The sequence below is a fragment of the Pundamilia nyererei genome, unplaced genomic scaffold (assembly GCF_000239375.1).
Source record: "Pundamilia nyererei isolate P.nyererei 1_Seehausen unplaced genomic scaffold, PunNye1.0 scaffold00037, whole genome shotgun sequence".
NCBI lineage: Eukaryota > Metazoa > Chordata > Actinopteri > Cichliformes > Cichlidae > Pundamilia > Pundamilia nyererei.
Window position 1 is genome coordinate 3,073,558 of NW_005187438.1, and position 19,637 is coordinate 3,093,194.

Consider the following 19,637-nt stretch of genomic DNA (forward strand, 5'->3'; position numbering starts at 1 on the left):
TTCATGGTTGAAATCGTTGTTAAAGGGGTTTCCCTTTGTTAAAATATGACGAATAAGGATTCCTGACCAAACACCAAAATGTGATGAGCTGAAAGTGACATGTGCGTCGATTTGTCATTAGCACAGTGTTTTTGCTAGATTCGCCTACACGACAGTTAAGATGCAACTTCTCACCTTTGGTTTTGCTGTCAGGCTCAGTCTTCATGCTTTCAACTGCAACGCTCGCTGCTTTCCCGTCGCTGGCCTGAGTGGGGGAAGAGATGTTGGAACATCTTAAGTTTCAGACTCTTTCACATTCTCATCTATGTTTTAACATAGTTTTTGTTAGGCACTTCCTGGTTTGAGTCATCATGTTTTCATCTTTTATTTATCAATTTGTACTGTGCAAAAGCCTCCTGCTAGCTCCCATTTCTTTAATAGGTGTAGCAATATTTATTGCAACATGCTAATATTAATAAAAATACAGGATTTAAGAAAAAAAACAGATTTTGTACAATTCTAACAAACTTGAAAGACAATATTTAGTATGACCACCTTTGTACTTCAACTTCAAAAAGGATAAGCGGAAGCTAATGGCTGGATGGATGGTGGATAGACCAAAATACTCAATTTTGCTCTACAAGGGCCTGATACCCACTCACGAGGACATTATACTGCTACTGTTCTATCAGAATTTTAAACGAATATCCTCATATGTGGATCTTATTTTTCTTAAAAACAAAAATAAGGTAAAAAAATAAATAAATCTGGTAATTCTTTGTTTTTGCATTCATCGGGCCCCAATATGCCCAAATATCAAAGAGAAATTAAAAATGCATGCTGTGGAAGAGTTCGAGTCTTAAGAGGTTAAGGACATTCAAAGCTCTTTGGATGTTGGCTGCTTTTTGTTCTGTTCTCTGTCGATCCCACACTGCTTCATTAATGTTGATGTCCTGGCTCTGGAGAGGCTGCTGGTTCTCTCTGTGTTCGGCACCAAACCATACCAGAGCTTCCACTTTTTTTTCCGAGATGGGTGTTTTACCTTTTCCCTGACCTCCACTGTACATACCGATGACAATTTAATTTGGATTCATCCCTCCATCGGACCTGTTGCCACTGATTGTCAGCCCAATTCTTGTGTAATCTGGCATGCCTCAGCCTTTTGTCCTTATTTCCCTTCCTTAAGAAAGCCTTCTTGATAGAAACCCTTCAACTGAAACATTTTCTGATGGGTTTTCAGTGAACAGTAGATGAATCATTTGAAGGGCCGGATGTATTATTAAGTCCTGTGTGCTAGCTCTGGCTTTACAAGATTTTTTTCTGTTTCTTAAGGACATGACTTTTGAAATACTGTTCATCTGCTGCAGATAGGTCTTAGTCATCACTTGTCCACTTTCCTAAGTTTCTTTTAAGGACATGCTTTTAAGGACACAGCTTGTGAGACATACCACATTTCTTGCTAATATTTCTTTGAGAATCACCTTTTTGGTGAAAAACCAGTCAGTCTCTTATCTTTGGCATGAATTGCTTATGCATGAATGATTCATAGATCAGTGTTAAGTGTCTTAATAAACAAAACAAAGATCGCTCTGAAAATGGCCTGGTATAAGTACTGGCAGCCAATGTCCAAAGAAACACCACTTTAAGCTGGGCATACAGTTTTTCAGTCGCGTTATCGAGCATCTGCTCAAACTGCACGATTGACTCGCAGGGGTTAGAAGTTCGTAGGTCACGATGCACCTGAATGCTCACACTGTGCGTCCATAACATGAAGGTTATAACAGAAAATCTGTCGCTCGCTCTCCATCCCTGTCTTTCACTCACACAGACTCACACCACCACCATCAACTTTGCTAAATTGCTAATGAAAAACGTTGATCAGGCAGCTGTGATTGAGCAGGATTGTCCATCCAATTATTTTCACGGTTGTTGTGGTCGTGATAATTTTGTGAGGCCACATCGAAAAGGCTCGGATGAGCTTTCCAAAGTTCTACAAGTTGTGCCTCCATTGCTTGTGTCCAGATCACACGCTGAACTGCCGTGCTGCTCCGTCTTTTTCACCGACGTTTACGTGTTTGCGTGTGCACAGTGTGAGAGGCTGCGTTGACACCCTGCGTTGACACAAACAGGTTTGATTTTCTTACAACCAAGCGATTGATGAACGGGAGCTGGACGTGAGGTGTTAATCGCTTCTCGTTATCCCACATATACTACACGATGCACGACACAGGATGAAGGCGAAACTCTGAAACTGAAAAATCAGCTCAAAATGAGCCACAAATCGCACAGTGTAAGCCCACATTAGAAGAGTTAGAAGAAAACTCTGGCTCTTTGGAAGCAACACATAAAGAAATGATGGCTGTCTTGAGGCTTTTGCACAGTATTGTATGTTTGTGCCTTTATTTAAATGCAAACATAAATCTATAAATCAAACATTGTGAAGTTTCTTTATAAATAACTTAACATGACTTGACATTTCTGAATCTTCTTCAGGGCCTCACAGTATTCAAGTAACACACTCAGATTTTCCTAATTGCACTTGAGTATAGCATCTTTGCTTGTCATTGAACTGAATTCAATGATGAGGACAAATCAATCAAAAATAGGCTCGAGAATGGAGAACAGTACACCGTGACAGCAGTGGCAGTCAGCACTGGTGAAACATTTCACAGAATTTCACTCAAATTGGTAGTAAATGAACCACACATAACAGGAAAATAGGAACACTAGCCAAACATAATGATGGGGGGGAAAAAAATCAACTGTAAGGGTAAAAAGCAAGACTAACATAGCCGGTACTTTTCCAGTCTAAGCAGATAATTAGAGAGGATGAGCTCAGATTCAGCACAACAGGCTGACTTGCTGATCATGTTGAACACGCACACGCTACAGCTACAGTGTGCGCGTGCCGTTAAAGCAGCCGTTGTTTCCCAGCTGGAGTGGATCCCTCATTCATGTTTGTGGAACCAGTGGTTGCTCTTCCTCAGGAAAAATACACGCACACACACACACATACCCACACACAAACAGCACTCAGTCTGGGAGAAAACACACACACTGCTTTCTTCTGTTCGGTCGGGAGAAACCAACACCGCCGTGCCACCTCCTCTCCTCTCCAAACCCTCCCCTTTTCTGTCTTCTACCCTCCCTAATGAGACCCATGTGGAGCCACAAGCAAAGAGAGACCATTGCAACATGGCAGAGAGGTTTTGTGCGATACTACTCTGAAATCAGAAAGCAGAACTGAAATCATTTATGCCATATATGGTTTCCTACTGCAAAAACATAACTGTGAACACACAAAAGCACACAGTCCTGTAGAAGTAGCAGCATGAGAATATTATCGTGACCTTCAACAAATATCAAACCATACCACCTCATACATAGAGTGTGCACACAATGAATACATGCTGATTCATCCTCACATAACCCTTGAAGCTGCATGTACGGTGCAGGGTGCTATTTTATCACCTCATCACTGTAAAGCAGATCTTCACCGGCTTGGTATGGTGTGAAAAGACTTTGAAGAGATCTTTGCGAGAGGTGTAAACAATGTAATTTGTTTAAAAAAAAAACCCCATCAGGTGAAACGCCGTCTTCTCAGATCATTCAAAAGATGCCTATAGGAAAACAAGGTCACGTCTTCTTTACCTCTGCTTGAAAAGTGCAAGTGCACTCTTTCTCCTCAACACCTCTGCAAATTTAAACCCCGTCACTTTTTTTTCTGAGGCTGCAGGGCCTCACCACCACACTGCCCTAGCTGATGGAAACAGTAGGTTATTTTACAGACAACGAGACGGATGCTGAGTGGCTGTCTGCTCAGAGCCGCTGCGCGACCAAATCAGATGTTAAACCAAAGACACTATTTGCAATTCTCAAACAATGTCCAGGTGTTACATAGATGGCTACTAAACTTTTATATTTAAACCCAGGTTACATTTTAGCCTTACCAGGTTGTGTCTGAACAGGTTTTAGAGAAATTTGCTCCATGATCTTAATTTCAAACATGCATTCACCTTCAAATTAGGCTGATGTGAAGACTTTTAAAACTAATTTAAACAAAAAGGGAACTTTACTGCTGATGTAAATGTTTCAGATTTGAAAACTGATCCTAAACATGCAACGTTTATGTCACAGTGACCACTGAAATGAAGGTGTTCATCTCTTCATTGATTCAGCCATTTGGCTTCAAATTATGTATGTTTTTTTGGAAGAAACTGTACAGAAGCAAGATGCCAAGATGACTGCTGGGTACAGTCAGTCCTATCTGATCTCAGACACCAAGCAGGGTCTGGTTAGTACTGGGAATACTAGCTGCTGTCATTTTTTTAATGGCTGTGGTACAGGAGGTAGAACAGGTCATTTACTAATTAGAAAGTTGGTGGTTCAATCGCTGGCCGCTCTAGCCTGCATCCTAAAGTATCCTTAGGTGAGATGTTCTTAATGCCTTTATCTGAGTGTGAATGAGACGCGCTGTATAAATTGCCTTAAGTGATCAAGTAGAGTAGAAGAGCGCTATATAAGCACCAGTCTATTTACAACTTACTTCTAAAAGTCCTTTTGTGTCACATGAAACAGGCTTTTGAAGTGACTCAACAATGAAAACAAAGTCAACATCACCAACAAGGAGAGGAAGTGGACCTTATAGCTGGGGTTGTGGTTTTAACAAACTTCTAGCCACTTAAGTTAACTTTTTATTTAATATAAGGAGCAATTCTATTTGCTTTCTTGCAGAGAAACACTTACAATTACAGCTGTGCAGCTGCAAAAATTGTAAGCCAACCAGTCAAGTTGCAGTTAACCTGGCCAAAGCTGATGTTTGCACTCTTGGATTTAAAATATCATCATGTCATCATCGTATCCATATCAGATTCAGAGTTCAGAGCCACAAACTATTGATCTACCCAAAAACTAGCCAAATACATTTGATTTGGAGTGTTGCTACACGACAGCAAAAACTCCTTTATTTTTCTGTCTCACCATCTCACTAAGAAAACCTGTGCACAGGAACTGTTTTGGGGGGGGTTTTACTGACAAACTGGCAATTAATTATGTCCTCCATTGTTCTACAGCTGATTCACTTTTTGGCCAAAACCCCCAACTGATACTTTCAAATATATTTCAGCTGCTCAGTGACTCCAGCCAGTGTGTGAGTTGAAGTTTGATGTTAAGATGTTATCCTACACTCACATACATACACTCACTGGCCACTTTGTCAGGTCATTGTCAAACACACATTACTAGTACTGGGCTGGACCCCGTTTTGCCTTCAGAACTGCCTTAATACTTCATCTCATAGATTCAACAAGTGGCTGGAAACACTCCTCAGAGAATCACATAGTTGCTCCAGATTGTTGGCAGCACATCCCAAAGGTGCTCTATTGGACTGAGATCTGGTGACTGTGGAGGCCCTATGACCACAGTGACAATGAGTTCACTGTGGTCATAGAAAGGATATGATTAGCAAAAGTACTCAAGGGGGCTGTGGTGTTTTAAATGATGCTTAGCTGGTACTAAGAGGATCAAATTATGGTAAGGAAATATCCCCCCCACACCATTACACCACCAACAGTCTGAACTGTTGATACAAAGCAGGATGGATCCATCCTTTCGTGTTGTTTAGGCTTAGTTCTGACCCTAACAACCAAATGTTGCAGCAGAAATCAAGACTGGTCACATCAGACAACAGTTTTCCAATTTTCTATTGTCCAATTTGGAGAATAAAAAATGGCTTCAATTTCTAGCTCTTGGCTGACAGGAGTGGCACCCGTTGTGGTCTGCTGTTCCTGTAGCCCATCTGCTTCAACATTCAATGTGCACTTCTGCCTTTCCATCAGTTTGAAGTAGTTTGGACATTCTCCTCTGACACCAACAAGGCATTTTCACCCAGAGAACTGACCCTCACTGCATGTTTTCTCAGACCATTCTCCGTAAACTCTAGAGATGCTAGTTTGGAAAAAACCCAGGGGATTCCCAGTTATTTAACCATGTCACGTTCAAAGTCACTTAAATCACCTTTCTTCCTCATTCTCAAGGTCAGTTTGAACTTCAGTAGCTCGTCTTGACCATACTGCATGCTTAAATGCACCAAGTCTCTGCTGTCTCTCTTTCGCATCAGAAGGTTCCCGCTGGTTTCTATTTCACATCCAAAGACTTTTTTTCAGGTGACAGTTGATGTCAAGCCTGAGTGACTTTGAGTCACCGCAATGAAAAAAAAAAGAGGAACCGCTGAACAAACACTAAGAAAAGCGTTTCCATTTGCTGCAATGGCAATAATCCAAATTATAAACACCTGCGTTAAACTCGCATGTGGTCACTCTGCATCTGTGCAGCAAGCCACACCACTCAGTCGCAGACACACACACACACACACACACATACAAACAACCGACCGTTCAGTTGAAAAGTTACACGGCCTTGTGTGACTCACCCAGATGGATACTCCTGATGCTTCCTCTGGAGCCTCATTACTGAGTGAGGAGACGAGTCTCACCATAAAGCAGCATAACGGCCTCCCACTAACAGGGCAGGCTGACAAACATCCTTCACTTACACACACACACACACACACACACACAGTCTGCTGCTAAATAGGAGGCTTTGATGACCAGTGTGCTGGTTTTAATGACCGTTTTACGCTCTTTAAACACACCTTCATCGACATAGTTAATGTTCTTTATTTCTACCTTCATCCTAATGAATGTTTAAGCAGCATTTCACTTTCAGGCTGTTTGCATCTGTAATTTTTAGCTTCTGACTGTTCTTGGCGTGCAAGTTAACATTTTCTGTTTTTCTTTAATAAAGACTTTTACATTTCTTGATTGCCAGCATTTTCTTACTAATACTGCCATTAAAGTTCACTTTAATTACCAGCCCTGTTCACCAAGATTGACGTTTAGACATCTCACTTTTAAAATGTTTTAAAATTTACAATAAATTGACAGACAAACCCAAGACCATATCCTTCAATGGAAACTATTAAGCCAAAAAAAGTTGGGTGACGTTACCTTGGCTTTCAGTTCAAAAAGCTGTCTACAAACTGGACTATTTTATGTCCAGTTTTAAATATTTGTGGTTTAAAACAGGAGCCAAAATAAAAAATCATATTTTTATTGCTTATATTTCCCCCGTTTTGGTATCCCAAACACTTCCTTAGCATAAAACACACATAAAACCATCATCTTTTAGGCTGCTTTGTTGGTGAACTAGCCCTGTAAGTCTATATCCATAACCCTTCCACTGTCATCCCAACATGTCAAGCATCAATTCTGTAGCATTTAAAGCCCCAGAAATGTCTTCTTGGTGGCCGTTATCTCTTTTTCTGTGTTTCCCTGAGAAATATTTACAAAACTCGCTGACAACAGTGTGAAAAGCAAAAACATACATTGCTTAAAACTCCTGCCTCACCTGGCCTTATGTTGTTACGCTGTTTAATTTCCAATGAAGAAGAGAAGAATATGCAAAATGAATAACCCTCCAAAAATACGCGGACAAAACCCGTCCCTACCGTCTTTTTCTGTGTCTCCAGTTAAACTCGCACGAGGCTTTGCTACATCAGCTCACGCAGCAGGAGAATAGACGTGAATATGTAGACGTCAGTGAAAAGCTGTATCAACTCCCTTCCCCTCTCCTGCTCTCTCTGTCTGCCCTGCTGCGCTCTCACTTCTGCTTTGCTTGTCAATTCCCTACAGGATGTGTGTGTGTGCATGTGTGTGTGTGCATGTGTGTTAACATAAAACCACTTCCTGTGCTGTAAAACTGAAGCTGAGTAAGGGGCGGCCCAAAGGCTGTGACTTCCTTTCCTCGTTGCTGTTGATGATAATTTTTTAAAAAGTCTATAAAATAGAGTGTATAAAGCAGAATGTGTATACTTGTATTACTTCCATTGTGGGGACCTGTTTACTAAATTGCCTTATGGGGACAAAACAGACCCCATAGTGCTAGTCATTTAATTTTAGACTGATTACTTGGTTTATTGTTAGTGTGTGTCTCCAGGAAGTGAACATAAGTGACACAAACATAGCTGGGTGTGTGTGACTCACCTTGTCCACCTCCGAGTCCACGTCCATTGAGCGAGGCCTGAGCTTGATGGGCTGGTCTTTAAAGATATTACCAAAGCCAAATCCTCTGAGCTGACCCTAGGGGGTTTAAAGAGGTATAATGAAAAACAGCATTATCTTTTAAAGGAGCAGTCCAACCAAAATCATAAATAGGAAAGAAAAACAACAACAGCTTCCTTTGTGCTCATCCATTGACCCTGTAAAGTTTCATTTCTCCATCTATGACTCAGAATGTACTCAGAGTTACCACCCCTGCATCATAATCCTCGTCTGTTATGTCTGTCTGTATGCTTCCTCTGTTCCAGACATTTCTGTTGCCAAAATAAGGCCAGGTGCTAGGAACACTAGATCGGTTTGTGCTGCTGACTGATGTTATACCTTAATATGATCTTACATGAAGCTCATATTAATTCAATTGCAGTGTCTCCGTGTGTTATAAACCACAGTGAGTAAACAACATTTGGAATGCCTAGGAGAGTTTCCAGCTTTTCATGGGATCCTTTTCTTTTTTTGTGATTATTGTTCTGACTATAACTTGAGTTGAGTAGTTTACCACTTTGCTTTGAACATGATACCATTTTTTTAGTGTTTAAATTACCAGAAAGTTGTAACATATTCCCATCTTTACCCTTCTTTTATCTTTCCCTTTAGCCATAGTTAATATACTGAAATAAAAAAATGGGAAGAAGATAAATTCATTCACTAAAAATTAGCTTGAGATATAATTTATGATTAATTAAAATGATTAATTTTAACTCAACCTACAAATTTATGGACAAACTAGCTGTGGAGTGCTAATAATTAGCTTTATGCACTAACCAACCAAATTACTATAACCATCCTATATTATTTAGATGCCTCTCATGCCGACCAGCAGTCTCTGAGCAGTCAGAGGATGCGCATAGGATTATGGGAAGTACAGATTTTGTCATACAGTCTTTGTAAAGATTCAGAATCTGCACTTTGTATTCCCCTGACCCCCAAAGACAGCAGGCTTTGAAAAGAAAAATGTGACCGTCCTGCCTACTTTTAATTTCATGGCTGACTTTATAGAGGAGATCACCCCCCAAGGAAGCTTGTAGTGTGATGAGGTAGCACTCAATGCACAAGTATTTGACTGTATTTACCTTCTTGGGAGGGATTCCTGACCCTGTTTCTGACCGACTGTCCCCACCGTCGCTTTCACTGCTTGGGCTGTCCTTATCTACATACACACAAATAATGCACAACACATCTTAGTTTGTTGCAGCAATGCAAAAAGGGCTGATTTCATGAAATAATTAGAAGATTTGAAAATAAACAAATAAATCTTGTAATCAGAAGCAGTGATGGATTTTTTAAATTTAGATATGTCCCCACCCTCTGATTAGCTGTAACTCACTTGTGCGTCCACTGCGGTTCTCCTCCTGCGAGTCCAAAGAGGGCGTCTCTGAATCAGTGAGGATCTCTTTGGTGAAGTTGGAGGGAAACATTCCAGTCTTCCCATTAAGAACTCCCTCCCACCAGCCCTCCTCTACCTGAACATACACAGTTACACAACATGGACAACATGCACACGTTTATACACTCAGATATACATAGATTTACTCCTTTAAATATAATTAGTGGAAAAAAACAATGTTCTTTACAAACAATAAAGCCTAAAAAAAGCTTTTTCGGAAATATAGGGCAGCGTTGTGGTGATCACCAAAGAATAAATAACTAATATATAAAGAAAACATGAGAATTTCAACATCTTAATTATTCAAAAGAACATAAATATATAAATGTACACGTTTAAAAGTAAAATTTAAATATTTTTTTAAAAGTACATACTATTTAAACATTTTATTTTATCAAATTTTTCTTTCTTGTTACACATTTGATGAAATAAAACTTCAGTTACTTGTATTTTCTTCCTGCATTTCATTTTTTAACATGGCAATTTAAAAATTTGACTTTACTTGAGTAGATATATTTTGCTAAATTTTCTTACTCTTTTTCAAAAGGGACGGGGACACACACACGATTTCTTTCTTTCAGTTTTTAAACCGTGAAGAAATGGCTACCAAGTACTCGTAAATGTCTAATTCAGGGTGGAAGCCTGGAGTTTTCCTTGGTGTCTTATGGCAAATGTTTGGCTACAGCATAAAAAGGTTGCCAGTCTGTTGCCGCACTCATTACCCATTATTATAACTGGGAAGCTCATTCTTCTGAGAAAGCCCGAAAGCTCCAGAACTGCTATGTGGACCTTAATGTGAGATTGTCGTCTATAACCTAAAATGTTATTTTTATGCTATTTTGCATCCTTTTTTCTGGTTTTACATTGTAGGCTCATGATGTAGTTCTCACCTCTGCTATGATCTCAATCACATCTCCTATTTTCAGCTCCAGCTCATCTTCGTGTTGAGGAACGTAGCTAAACGCAGCCTTACATCTTCGTTTACGGATCTGCTCTCCTGCACAGCACACATACACACAGCCACCACAACCACATAAACAGAAAGAGAACATACACACACAGTTTATATGTAGACATATCTAAGACTTACATGTAACATAATGAGCTCACACGCTTATCTGTAATCAGTGCTTTACAGAGACTAAGCAGGTGTTACAGACTGATTAAAAGCCATCATGGCTGAAGCCTTTGATGGCGACCTTTGACCTTTTAGCTAGAGGGCAGCTTAACCATTACTGACACCAAGCACTTCATACTGGCCTTGCAGTTGTTTGTCTTACACTCATTACCCTGCTCATTACTCTTGACTCATCCTACAGCAGCTGGGGCATTAAGACATGACCCTGCGCATTCTCTTTTGTCCACAAGGTGTCAGTCTTCTTCACCTTATATTTCGATGTGTAGCATGTGTAGTATTTATAGAGGCTGGTTCAATAGATAGTTATTATAAAGAAGAGATGTGGAATCCAAGCAAAACAAGAGGAGCATATTAATCGAATGTGTACAACCATGTATTAAACTTAATACTGGTTCTTGGAGTAACGCCAATTGTTAACCTGAAAAAAAAAAGTTTAAAAGCTGCTATTTGTATCACACTCCTCCTTAATAGGACGAAAACACCCAGACTGAAATTGTATGGTCGTGCTGTGTATGCAATTATGTTTATGCTTCACATCTTCTTCTTCTCCTTCCCTCATTGTCTTGTTGCAGTTGTTTGGCAACTTTTTAAGATCTTTTATATCTCTTTGTCTCTACTTTGTCATTTTTAAGCTGTTTTGACTCAGCGTGAGTTTGAGATTCTTTTTTTGCTCATACTGTTTTCTTGTGGTCATTTCTTACAATAGCGTCCTTTAGTTTTTGGTTATCACCATTATCACTGTGGTTTTTGTGTGATGCTTACTCTTACTTCCCATCTTATTTTCAACAATTATATAATTCTTTAAAATAGGACGGGAAGTAAGAGTATCCCTGTGTATCCCTGCTGTCTTACTTCCCCTCTTTGTTATTTTCTTACACTCGGCATTGCCAGCTTCACTCTCATTAGCTTCACCTGTGTTCACTTAGTTTTCTGTATTTACAGCCCTCCTGATCTCCTTGTTGTTTGTTAGTTTGTTGAGTTTATCCACCACCTTCCTTGCCTGTCTGTGTGTCCTCTGTCAGTTTTCTCGTGCCTGGACAAATTGCCTGAATTTGGATTTTTTTCCCTGACACCTGGCCTTGTTTGGAATTCTGTTTGGATAATCCTGCTTGTGCACACCAGCGCCTTTTGTTCATTCGTTCATGTAATTCTGTCAAAACGTTTACCTGCCTCCCTTTATCCTGCATCTTTTGGCTCTATCTTATGAATGGAACTCCAGAGCATAACAATTTCTGAATGCATGTTTTAATTTTCCTTTGCCATAAATTTGCTCCTTTAGTCTAATTTGCAAGTCACTAAAAATTTAATTGATTGCCAAACAAAGTAATCCATCCATGACACTAATAGGCTAATTACCTATCCAGTGACTCCAATATAGATGCACACATACTACCCTGGAGCATATAGTGACTGTCTAGTATGTGTATACATGCTCAGCAGTGCTTGACCCAAATCCTTCCTCACATTAACAGGATCTATATTTAGGCCTGAAGCCTTAAAGCTACTGAATGACCACAGTGTATGAATGTAGGAGACAGAGCCGAGTACCTTTCCTGCCTGGTCGTACGGTGGAGTCCAGCACGGGGCTAGCACTGCCGTTGGCGAGGTCAGGTCTGATTGTGCTTGCCTGTCCTCCATCCCTCTTCCCCTCCTTCTTTATCTCCTATAGAGAGAGGAGCACAGGTTAGAGAAATGTAGGTTACAGAGACATATATGATAAAAATAAGACCAGCCAGGATTTAATAAATGACAATATTAAAGCATCTTTGTCTAAATGCCAGCTTTAAAAAAAAAACAACAGAATTACAGATTTTCACAGCCAAAGAAGAAAAAGCAATCCCATTTGTCAACAATAATTTTGCTTAATATGATGCAACCTAATCTGGCTCAAGTAAAAACGCTTGTGATTCAGTATAAATATCAAATTTATTATAGATTTGTGTTTTTACGTATTCCAGACTGTCGCTTCACTCAAACGGAAAGACAAACAGCTTAAACAGACCGTGATGTCATGTACAGTCACTTGGGCATTTGCTAGGGATAAATTATGGGATGAAACATCGTCACGAGACATGATTTACCGCTGTGGTGCTCAACAGAAAAATGTGCTTGAATTATATTCGATTTTTGAACAAGTCTTAAAGTTTGGAAACAAAAAATACTGAACAAAAACACTCTTTCTCTTTTTTTTTTACACACAACTTGTAGATGTTTCATGGTTTCTTGTTGCTAAGTTGTATTTATTGTTTATTGTTGACTTTCATTTGTTCACTAGTATTCTATGCGTTCACTGCCTCAGTCCTCCCCCCTCTTAAGTTCATTCACGTCTCTTCATTTCCTGGTTTTAGCTGTTATCTATTTCCTGGTTTACTTTAGTAGTTATTTGTCACTCGCCTCTTGCATTTAGTTTTACTTCCTCCTCTGTCCTGTTGCCCAAATTAGGTTCAGCTGCATACCGTTACTCTCCTGCACTCAAACCCTTGTGGATAAAGTGCTCTCTTCCCTTCAATCTTTCTCACAGTGGCTGTGAATCCTCCCTGTGTGTCTCCCCATGTTTCCTCAGTGCTCTCTGGGATTTAATAAGTTGCCTTTTGGATATCTGTCTCTTTGCTTATGGACTTATGGCAACTGCTTACGGACACCTTGCCTTTTGTTAAATCTATCCACCTTCAGCGTATGCATTTTGGGTGCTATATCCTGCAATTTGTGGTACAAGGTTTGCAACTCTTCACTATTCTGCTTTGAACATTGAATGATTAACGTAATGTACTGACAGATGCAGTGTCACAAGAAACTGGAATCTGCCCCTAGTAAATAAAAGCCATTTAAATATAATACTATGACACTTTTTCACTTTTTTTCTGTCACGTAGATGGCTCCATAGGCTGACACATTGAAATATTACCAGTTTCATACTAAGGTGAAGGAGACATCTTTCTTACTGTGGTAGCATCAAGAAGGGCAGACGGGCTTAAAGTCTGCCAGATCGAATATGTGGTGCGACCTGGTGACCCTGACTGTGTACCTGCACTTGCGCAGACACAAACAGAACACTACCCCCCCTCTTTCCCTGTGACTTTCACTCTCATAACAAATCACAAGACAGCACGCGAAACTAATCAGATAAGCCGAAGAGAGGCGAGCAGACCAATACGCCGACTGACAAAAAAATCAAGGAGACAAGGAGACTGCAAACGAGGAGATGCAGTAACCACAGTGATCCTGGGAAACTAGACGCAATGGTTCACATCTCCCCACCACATTCATCATGACACTGTTTCATAAGCTTTGGCCTGTGGCGAACGCAGCTCAGCGAAGCAGACGGGCCCGGGTACACTGACTCAGTCCAACCTCTCAGACACAATCTGGGTGTGCGTTGCCTGGTTTGGCGTGAAAGCCTTAATGAGCCTCTGAGATCCAAAAATATCAACATGAGAAGATGTTTCCTCGACAACAGCTGAAGCTTATCTGAGGCAAAAAAAGAGACATTTTTGAAATGAAATAGGATGGGAACTGAAAATGGTGGTGAAGATTTCTGTCTTGGTTTTCCAACTATAAAACACTATCTAGCACTCAGCAGAGAAAAGACTCTGGATCCCCATTGCTTAGAGGCCAATTAAAAAGTGGCGTGCGGCTTGTGTGCTTCTCTTTAAACAGGAAGTGGCTAATTAAAAAGTGAAGTACTGAACAAAAACTGTTCTCCAGACAGCAAAAGTTAAATATATATATGCATTTATATTTATAGGAACTCAAGGTGTTTAAATAAAGTTTTTTTCCATATCAAATATTCACAAAAATTTAAAATTTTCATGCCTGTAACTTTAATAACTTTTAGTTATTAAACTGAACCTCTTCACTGTGTGCTATTTTGAATTCTTGATTATCAACTAATATCACGTCCTTCTGTGTTGTACAAACCATCCAAGGAGTTTGTGCTTCAGTGAGGCACCCCTGTAGTTTGAGTACAGTTCAGCTGATACATTAGCACAGCCATCTTTCATCTACGTAACTTTAAAGCTTCAAAATGTCAAGTCCAAAACTAGTGGGTAGCATCATGGTGGCTAGATCCATCTTTTATACTGTCTATGGTAAGTGCACTGTCAGCTCAACATATTCCTTGAACGTCCATCGACTTGTTTCATATTATCCTTTTATAAATAAGACATTCAACTCAGGAGCAGCTGTTAAACCTCAGACTTCCTGCTCTGGTGTCTGTTTCTTATTCAGCTGAACTACAGAGTGAGCACAGCTTTATAATAATGCCCTCCAATGGCAGAGAAGAAATGTTCAAAGACATCTTAAATATTTTCTTTCCCTGTGTTTCTTAAATCTTTCTTTCATTTTGCTTTTTCACTTAACTTATCTTTTGTACTTTCTCTTTTCCTAAGCACTTGCAAATGTTCTTCGTGGTACAATACACAAACAATGCACATGCTACAGCATTAGAGTGGTTATTTTTTTTCCCATTTGTCATAGATCATAGTCAAAACAAAACACTAAAACACACAAGTGTCTTAAACCTGCTTTCTGAAAACCACCAGGTGACGATGGGAAAACGCCTTTTTGTTTTGACCTCTGTAAACACTTTCCTGCTGAATTTACAGTCTCGATCACTCATTTTTGGCAATAAATGGATGTGGAATAATTATTGTCATTAAAAATTCTCCTTGGCTAAAAGCAAGTTTGTATGTGGTCTCACAGCATCCCTCACTTTTTTGGGGAAATGAAAACACTAATCAAAAAGGGACTTCTAAAACCAATCACTGACATCACACTACCTCCATCCATCTTTTACTGTATATGTAATTTAATCATGTGACTACCAACATGTGATACAAGATGTCTCCACTAAGTGCATTATTGTCTGGTGACAAGCAGAAGTGTTTTGTTTTTCCCCAAGTTTCCCCAAGTGCTTGCAAAGGGGGTTATTTGACTATTGTGGGGTTTTCTCTGTATTATTGTTGGGTCTTTACCTTATAATATAAAGTGCCTTGAGGTGGCTGCTGTTGTGATTTTAGTACTATATAAGTAAAAGTGAACTGAATATAGTGCTTTAAACATTTAACCCTTTTGTGATACAATAAATATGGAAAAATGTAGTTCTGAACTTATTTCAGCCCTGCGCTTGCCTTGTTTTTTGATGCCCATCTCAGGGTATTGAATTTTCTGTTAAGTTCAACAGCAAACAAATGAGACAGCAGTTCCATGTAGATAAAAGATAAATGGATAGATGGAATTATTGTAGTGGTTTATAGTAAACAGTAAAAGATGAATGTAACACCAGTCCGTGTATATGGAGAAGACATAGTGTGGCTGTCTTCTAATGACAATTTAATGACCAAATTACTTGTTAATCAATCATCGATAGATCAATATTTCTTGGTCTGTCCGCCTGAACCTTTTCATCAACATCAGTTTTTGCTGTCATACTCCAACCAAATTTGACCTTGGAGATAACGCTGTGGTTTCCTGGGTAAATTCTTATCAGAGCTTAATTTGGATAATCTATGCAATATAAAAATAAGAAAAAGTTTCCTCATTGCACAAGAGCCATAGAAACTGAATGAAATGGCAGCAGTTAAAATCATTTGACTTTATCATAACGGAGAAAGCACCGAGTTATTTATATGCAATGATATTCTATCGTAGATTCAGTTGTTAACATTGCATAATTTGTCAAATCACTCAGCTTAGCCCTGCAAGTGGAGCTTTAATTCCATGTGAAGTAGATGTATTTGGATAGAAACAGAAAAGTAGAATTCCTGGCTTCATCAGCTGTGATCATTCAGTCATGATCGCACCTAGCCTAACGTCAGCCACTGAGCTAGCAAACCTAGTTAGCAACAACGTTTGAAGTGAAATAAGAGAGTTATGGTGGCTCACTACCAAATTAAAGACACTGGAATAAAAAAAAGTTAGTCACAGCCAACACGTTGCCATTTGTTAAGTAGGCTAATGCAGTGTTAATGTAGACCCACTTAAAAAGATATTGATTCTGCGGGCAGGCGCTGCAACCTCCTCCTCTGATTTTAAAGATTATGTGTCCTGCAGGGAAAAAACCCCTCACGCATATTCATTCAGAAACATGCGTACACAGACACGAGTGCCCATAGACTGACTGGTGAAAATAAAACACTTAGGCTGGAGACACTGCATAAGCCAACCTACGCAAAAACCCACAGCAGGCATTCTTTAGCCTACAGCTTCTATTTGGTATATATGTGAAAGGAGAGAGAGCAGCTTCTAGCAGCTACTAGCAGCTTCATGAAATGCTATAAAGGGATTAAACAAAAATAGAAAATGTATTTTTTTTTAAATTCAGGGTCATTGTTTAGATAATCATTATGTTTGGAGATGGAAATCCTGGAAAAAGCTAACTCTCCTGTTTGTCTTTTTTTATGACTCCATTCATGCGCGACTGCAATTTTGTCCTGGGGGATATGGAGGTAACCCAGAGAAAAAGGAAATCCATCTGAAAAGAGGAAGAGAGCGTGATTCATCATATCTGAACAGGAAACACCTGCACAATGTACACTACTGTGTTTGCGTGTGTTAGTTGGTAATGTTTAAAAGCCTTACGGCAGCTATGTGTTTTACCCTGAAGTGCTTGAATGCTCAACACTGCTGTGTGTGTCCCCTGTCACCAGACCTCTGACCTTTTCTCTTCACAGATAATACAAAACAATGCACTGAAGCACCCGCTGCTTAGTGGGTGTTCAGAACAGTCTGATGTACAGAGGAGGGAGGAATGGGGAAACAGAGCTAGTGCTTGTAAAATTATTGTGAAATGAGAAGCAGAACAGTGGTGCAAAATTATATTTTCCCTTGCTTTATACACTCTGTCCTTATTTCACAACTCTGTCCAGGGGTCAGAATGAAATAGTCACTTCAGAAATATCTGAAACCCCCTTAAGCTTAAGAACACTTTATTGTGCTAAGGATAAAAGTCAAGCGCCTACAATTAGTCCAAAAATGCAGCAGCACGCCTCTTAACCAGCACTAGAAGGCATGAGCACATCACCCCTATCCTCGCTAACTTACACTGGCTGTCCGTCAAATATCGCATTGATTTCAAAATCCTTCTGCTCACTTTTAAAATTCTAAATAACCTCGCTCCTAGCTACCTAACTGATCTCCTTGATCTGTACAACACAAAGAGAGCACTAAAATCCTCCAGCCAGCTGCTCCTAATGCAACCAAGGTCTTGTTTAAAAACCAGAGGTGACTATGCTTTTGCCATTGCCGCTCCTAGACTCTGGAATAATCACACAGTTGATATCCGTACATCGGAATCAAATCTATCGTTCAAATCACGCTTAAAAACACACCTGTTCAACTTAGCTTTTGAAGCAAATAAGTTTGACTTTCATTCGGCCTGCACTACACCATGTAAGGTAATTTTAATTGTAACTGTACTATTTGTTCCTTGTTCTGCCCCCATTGCGGTTGTATTGTGAAGCACTTTGATGTACGCTAGTCTTTTAAATGTGCTATAGAAATAAATTTTGACTTGACTTGAAGCATGCCACCTTAGCTGTTGGACAGATGGCCTCACATTTGACTATATAGAAGATAAAGAAGAGTTCATGGTCGACTCAATGACTGGAGGGTTTGCATATCCTGTACCTGTCCACCACTGTGCTTGACAGCTGGTCAAACACACTGAACATTAATCTGACCCCAAGGTCTGACCTTCGGGTGACACTTCTGCGATGTTCACCCCTGGTAGCATTGTGTTAACACACACTTGAGTTCTCCATAGGTGGTCACCTAGTTGATGATCACTTATTCAAATGCATTTGAACAGCAGCACATGGCTTTTAATTCCTATCGAAGCAATAAGGATGTTCTTAGTGTTTCACAGGACGGTATTTTCATGGTTTTTCTGACTAAGCAGTAGAGTAATTAGTAATCATGTCATACAATGCTTAAACACATGCAACGTTCATTTTATTAATAAAAGTCTGGGCGTTAATGTCTTCTCTGTCTAAAGTAAATGCTGGAAAGACAAACATTCACTTTCACTCCCAAAGCCTTTCATGTCAGATCAGAGCATGTGATACTGATTTTCAATATGTGCCTGTCCAATGAACAGAGGTCACACGGCTACAGCATTTCCCATAAACAGGATGTCCTCCACCTCTGCTAAGAGTCTGTGAGGATGTTGATGATGAGGATATCAACGACTTGTTTTCTTGGAGGGAAAAGGCTGCTGCAAAAAGAAGATAAATCTAAAAAGAAAATGCAACTGAGTCATTATTATTAATATCATCTAAAGAATTCAACTCCATTAACAAGTTTCAGAATATAGAGTGTGTTAGCCTGAGCTGAGCCAGACAAAAACATCCAAAGCTGAAAAACGCAAAAATCAGGATTACAGTGAGTTATCTTTCCCGGTTGTTGTCAGCCGCAATGACGCGTGCATACAATTACTTCCTGTCACCGCTCTTAAACCTGTGTGTCCACATCCTCCACTTCCTTACACACAGATCTTCACATACACACACATTCCTCCACATGGCAAAGCTTAGAGTCACTTATTCCCATAACTGCAGTCTTGTGACAGACCAGTTTGGTATTACTGGATTACTCACAGCCTCACTCTGTCACACTCTCTCAAACACACACACACACAACATCCACGCGAAGCCTCTGGAGGCCCATTGTCCGGCTCTCTGACAGTGAATGCGAGCGCTGACGTTCAGTCAGCACAAATGAAGCCTGACTGCACAGAGAACAGCCTGACAATAGATGCACTTCTTTGCTAAGTCCTGTTACCCTTGGTTTGTAGCACTTTTCTACTTCCTCTCATGAGACTGTGAGCAAGGTACTTCCTTCTTATTGTCACCACACACTGACTATTTTACACACCAGAAACTTTTTGTGAGAATTTCCTCATTCCTGAATCATATACCTACAACTGTGTTCGATCTATTCCGATCACCGAGCCAACAAACTCAAAGTAGAAGACCTCGGAGCAGAAGCTGGCTCGCAGGCACATTTTCCACCACAGAAAAAG

The 19,637-nt window shown here is 39.9% G+C and overlaps 1 protein-coding gene across 2 annotated transcripts in view; it reads right to left on the reverse strand.

Annotated features, from left to right (window-relative positions):
* The window catches only part of sh3kbp1 (SH3-domain kinase binding protein 1), a 43,346-nt gene that overhangs the window by 10,807 nt on the left and 12,902 nt on the right, over positions 1 to 19,637 (reverse strand). For both annotated transcript variants that reach the window (XM_005730444.2, XM_005730443.2), the window contains exons 3-8: positions 12,167 to 12,281; positions 10,371 to 10,477; positions 9,421 to 9,556; positions 9,167 to 9,243; positions 8,022 to 8,117; positions 175 to 244 (exon numbers count right to left, since the gene is read on the reverse strand). In XM_005730444.2, the coding sequence (XP_005730501.1) occupies positions 175 to 244; positions 8,022 to 8,117; positions 9,167 to 9,243; positions 9,421 to 9,556; positions 10,371 to 10,477; positions 12,167 to 12,281 (601 nt within the window). The remainder of the gene's footprint in view (positions 1 to 174; positions 245 to 8,021; positions 8,118 to 9,166; positions 9,244 to 9,420; positions 9,557 to 10,370; positions 10,478 to 12,166; positions 12,282 to 19,637) is intronic.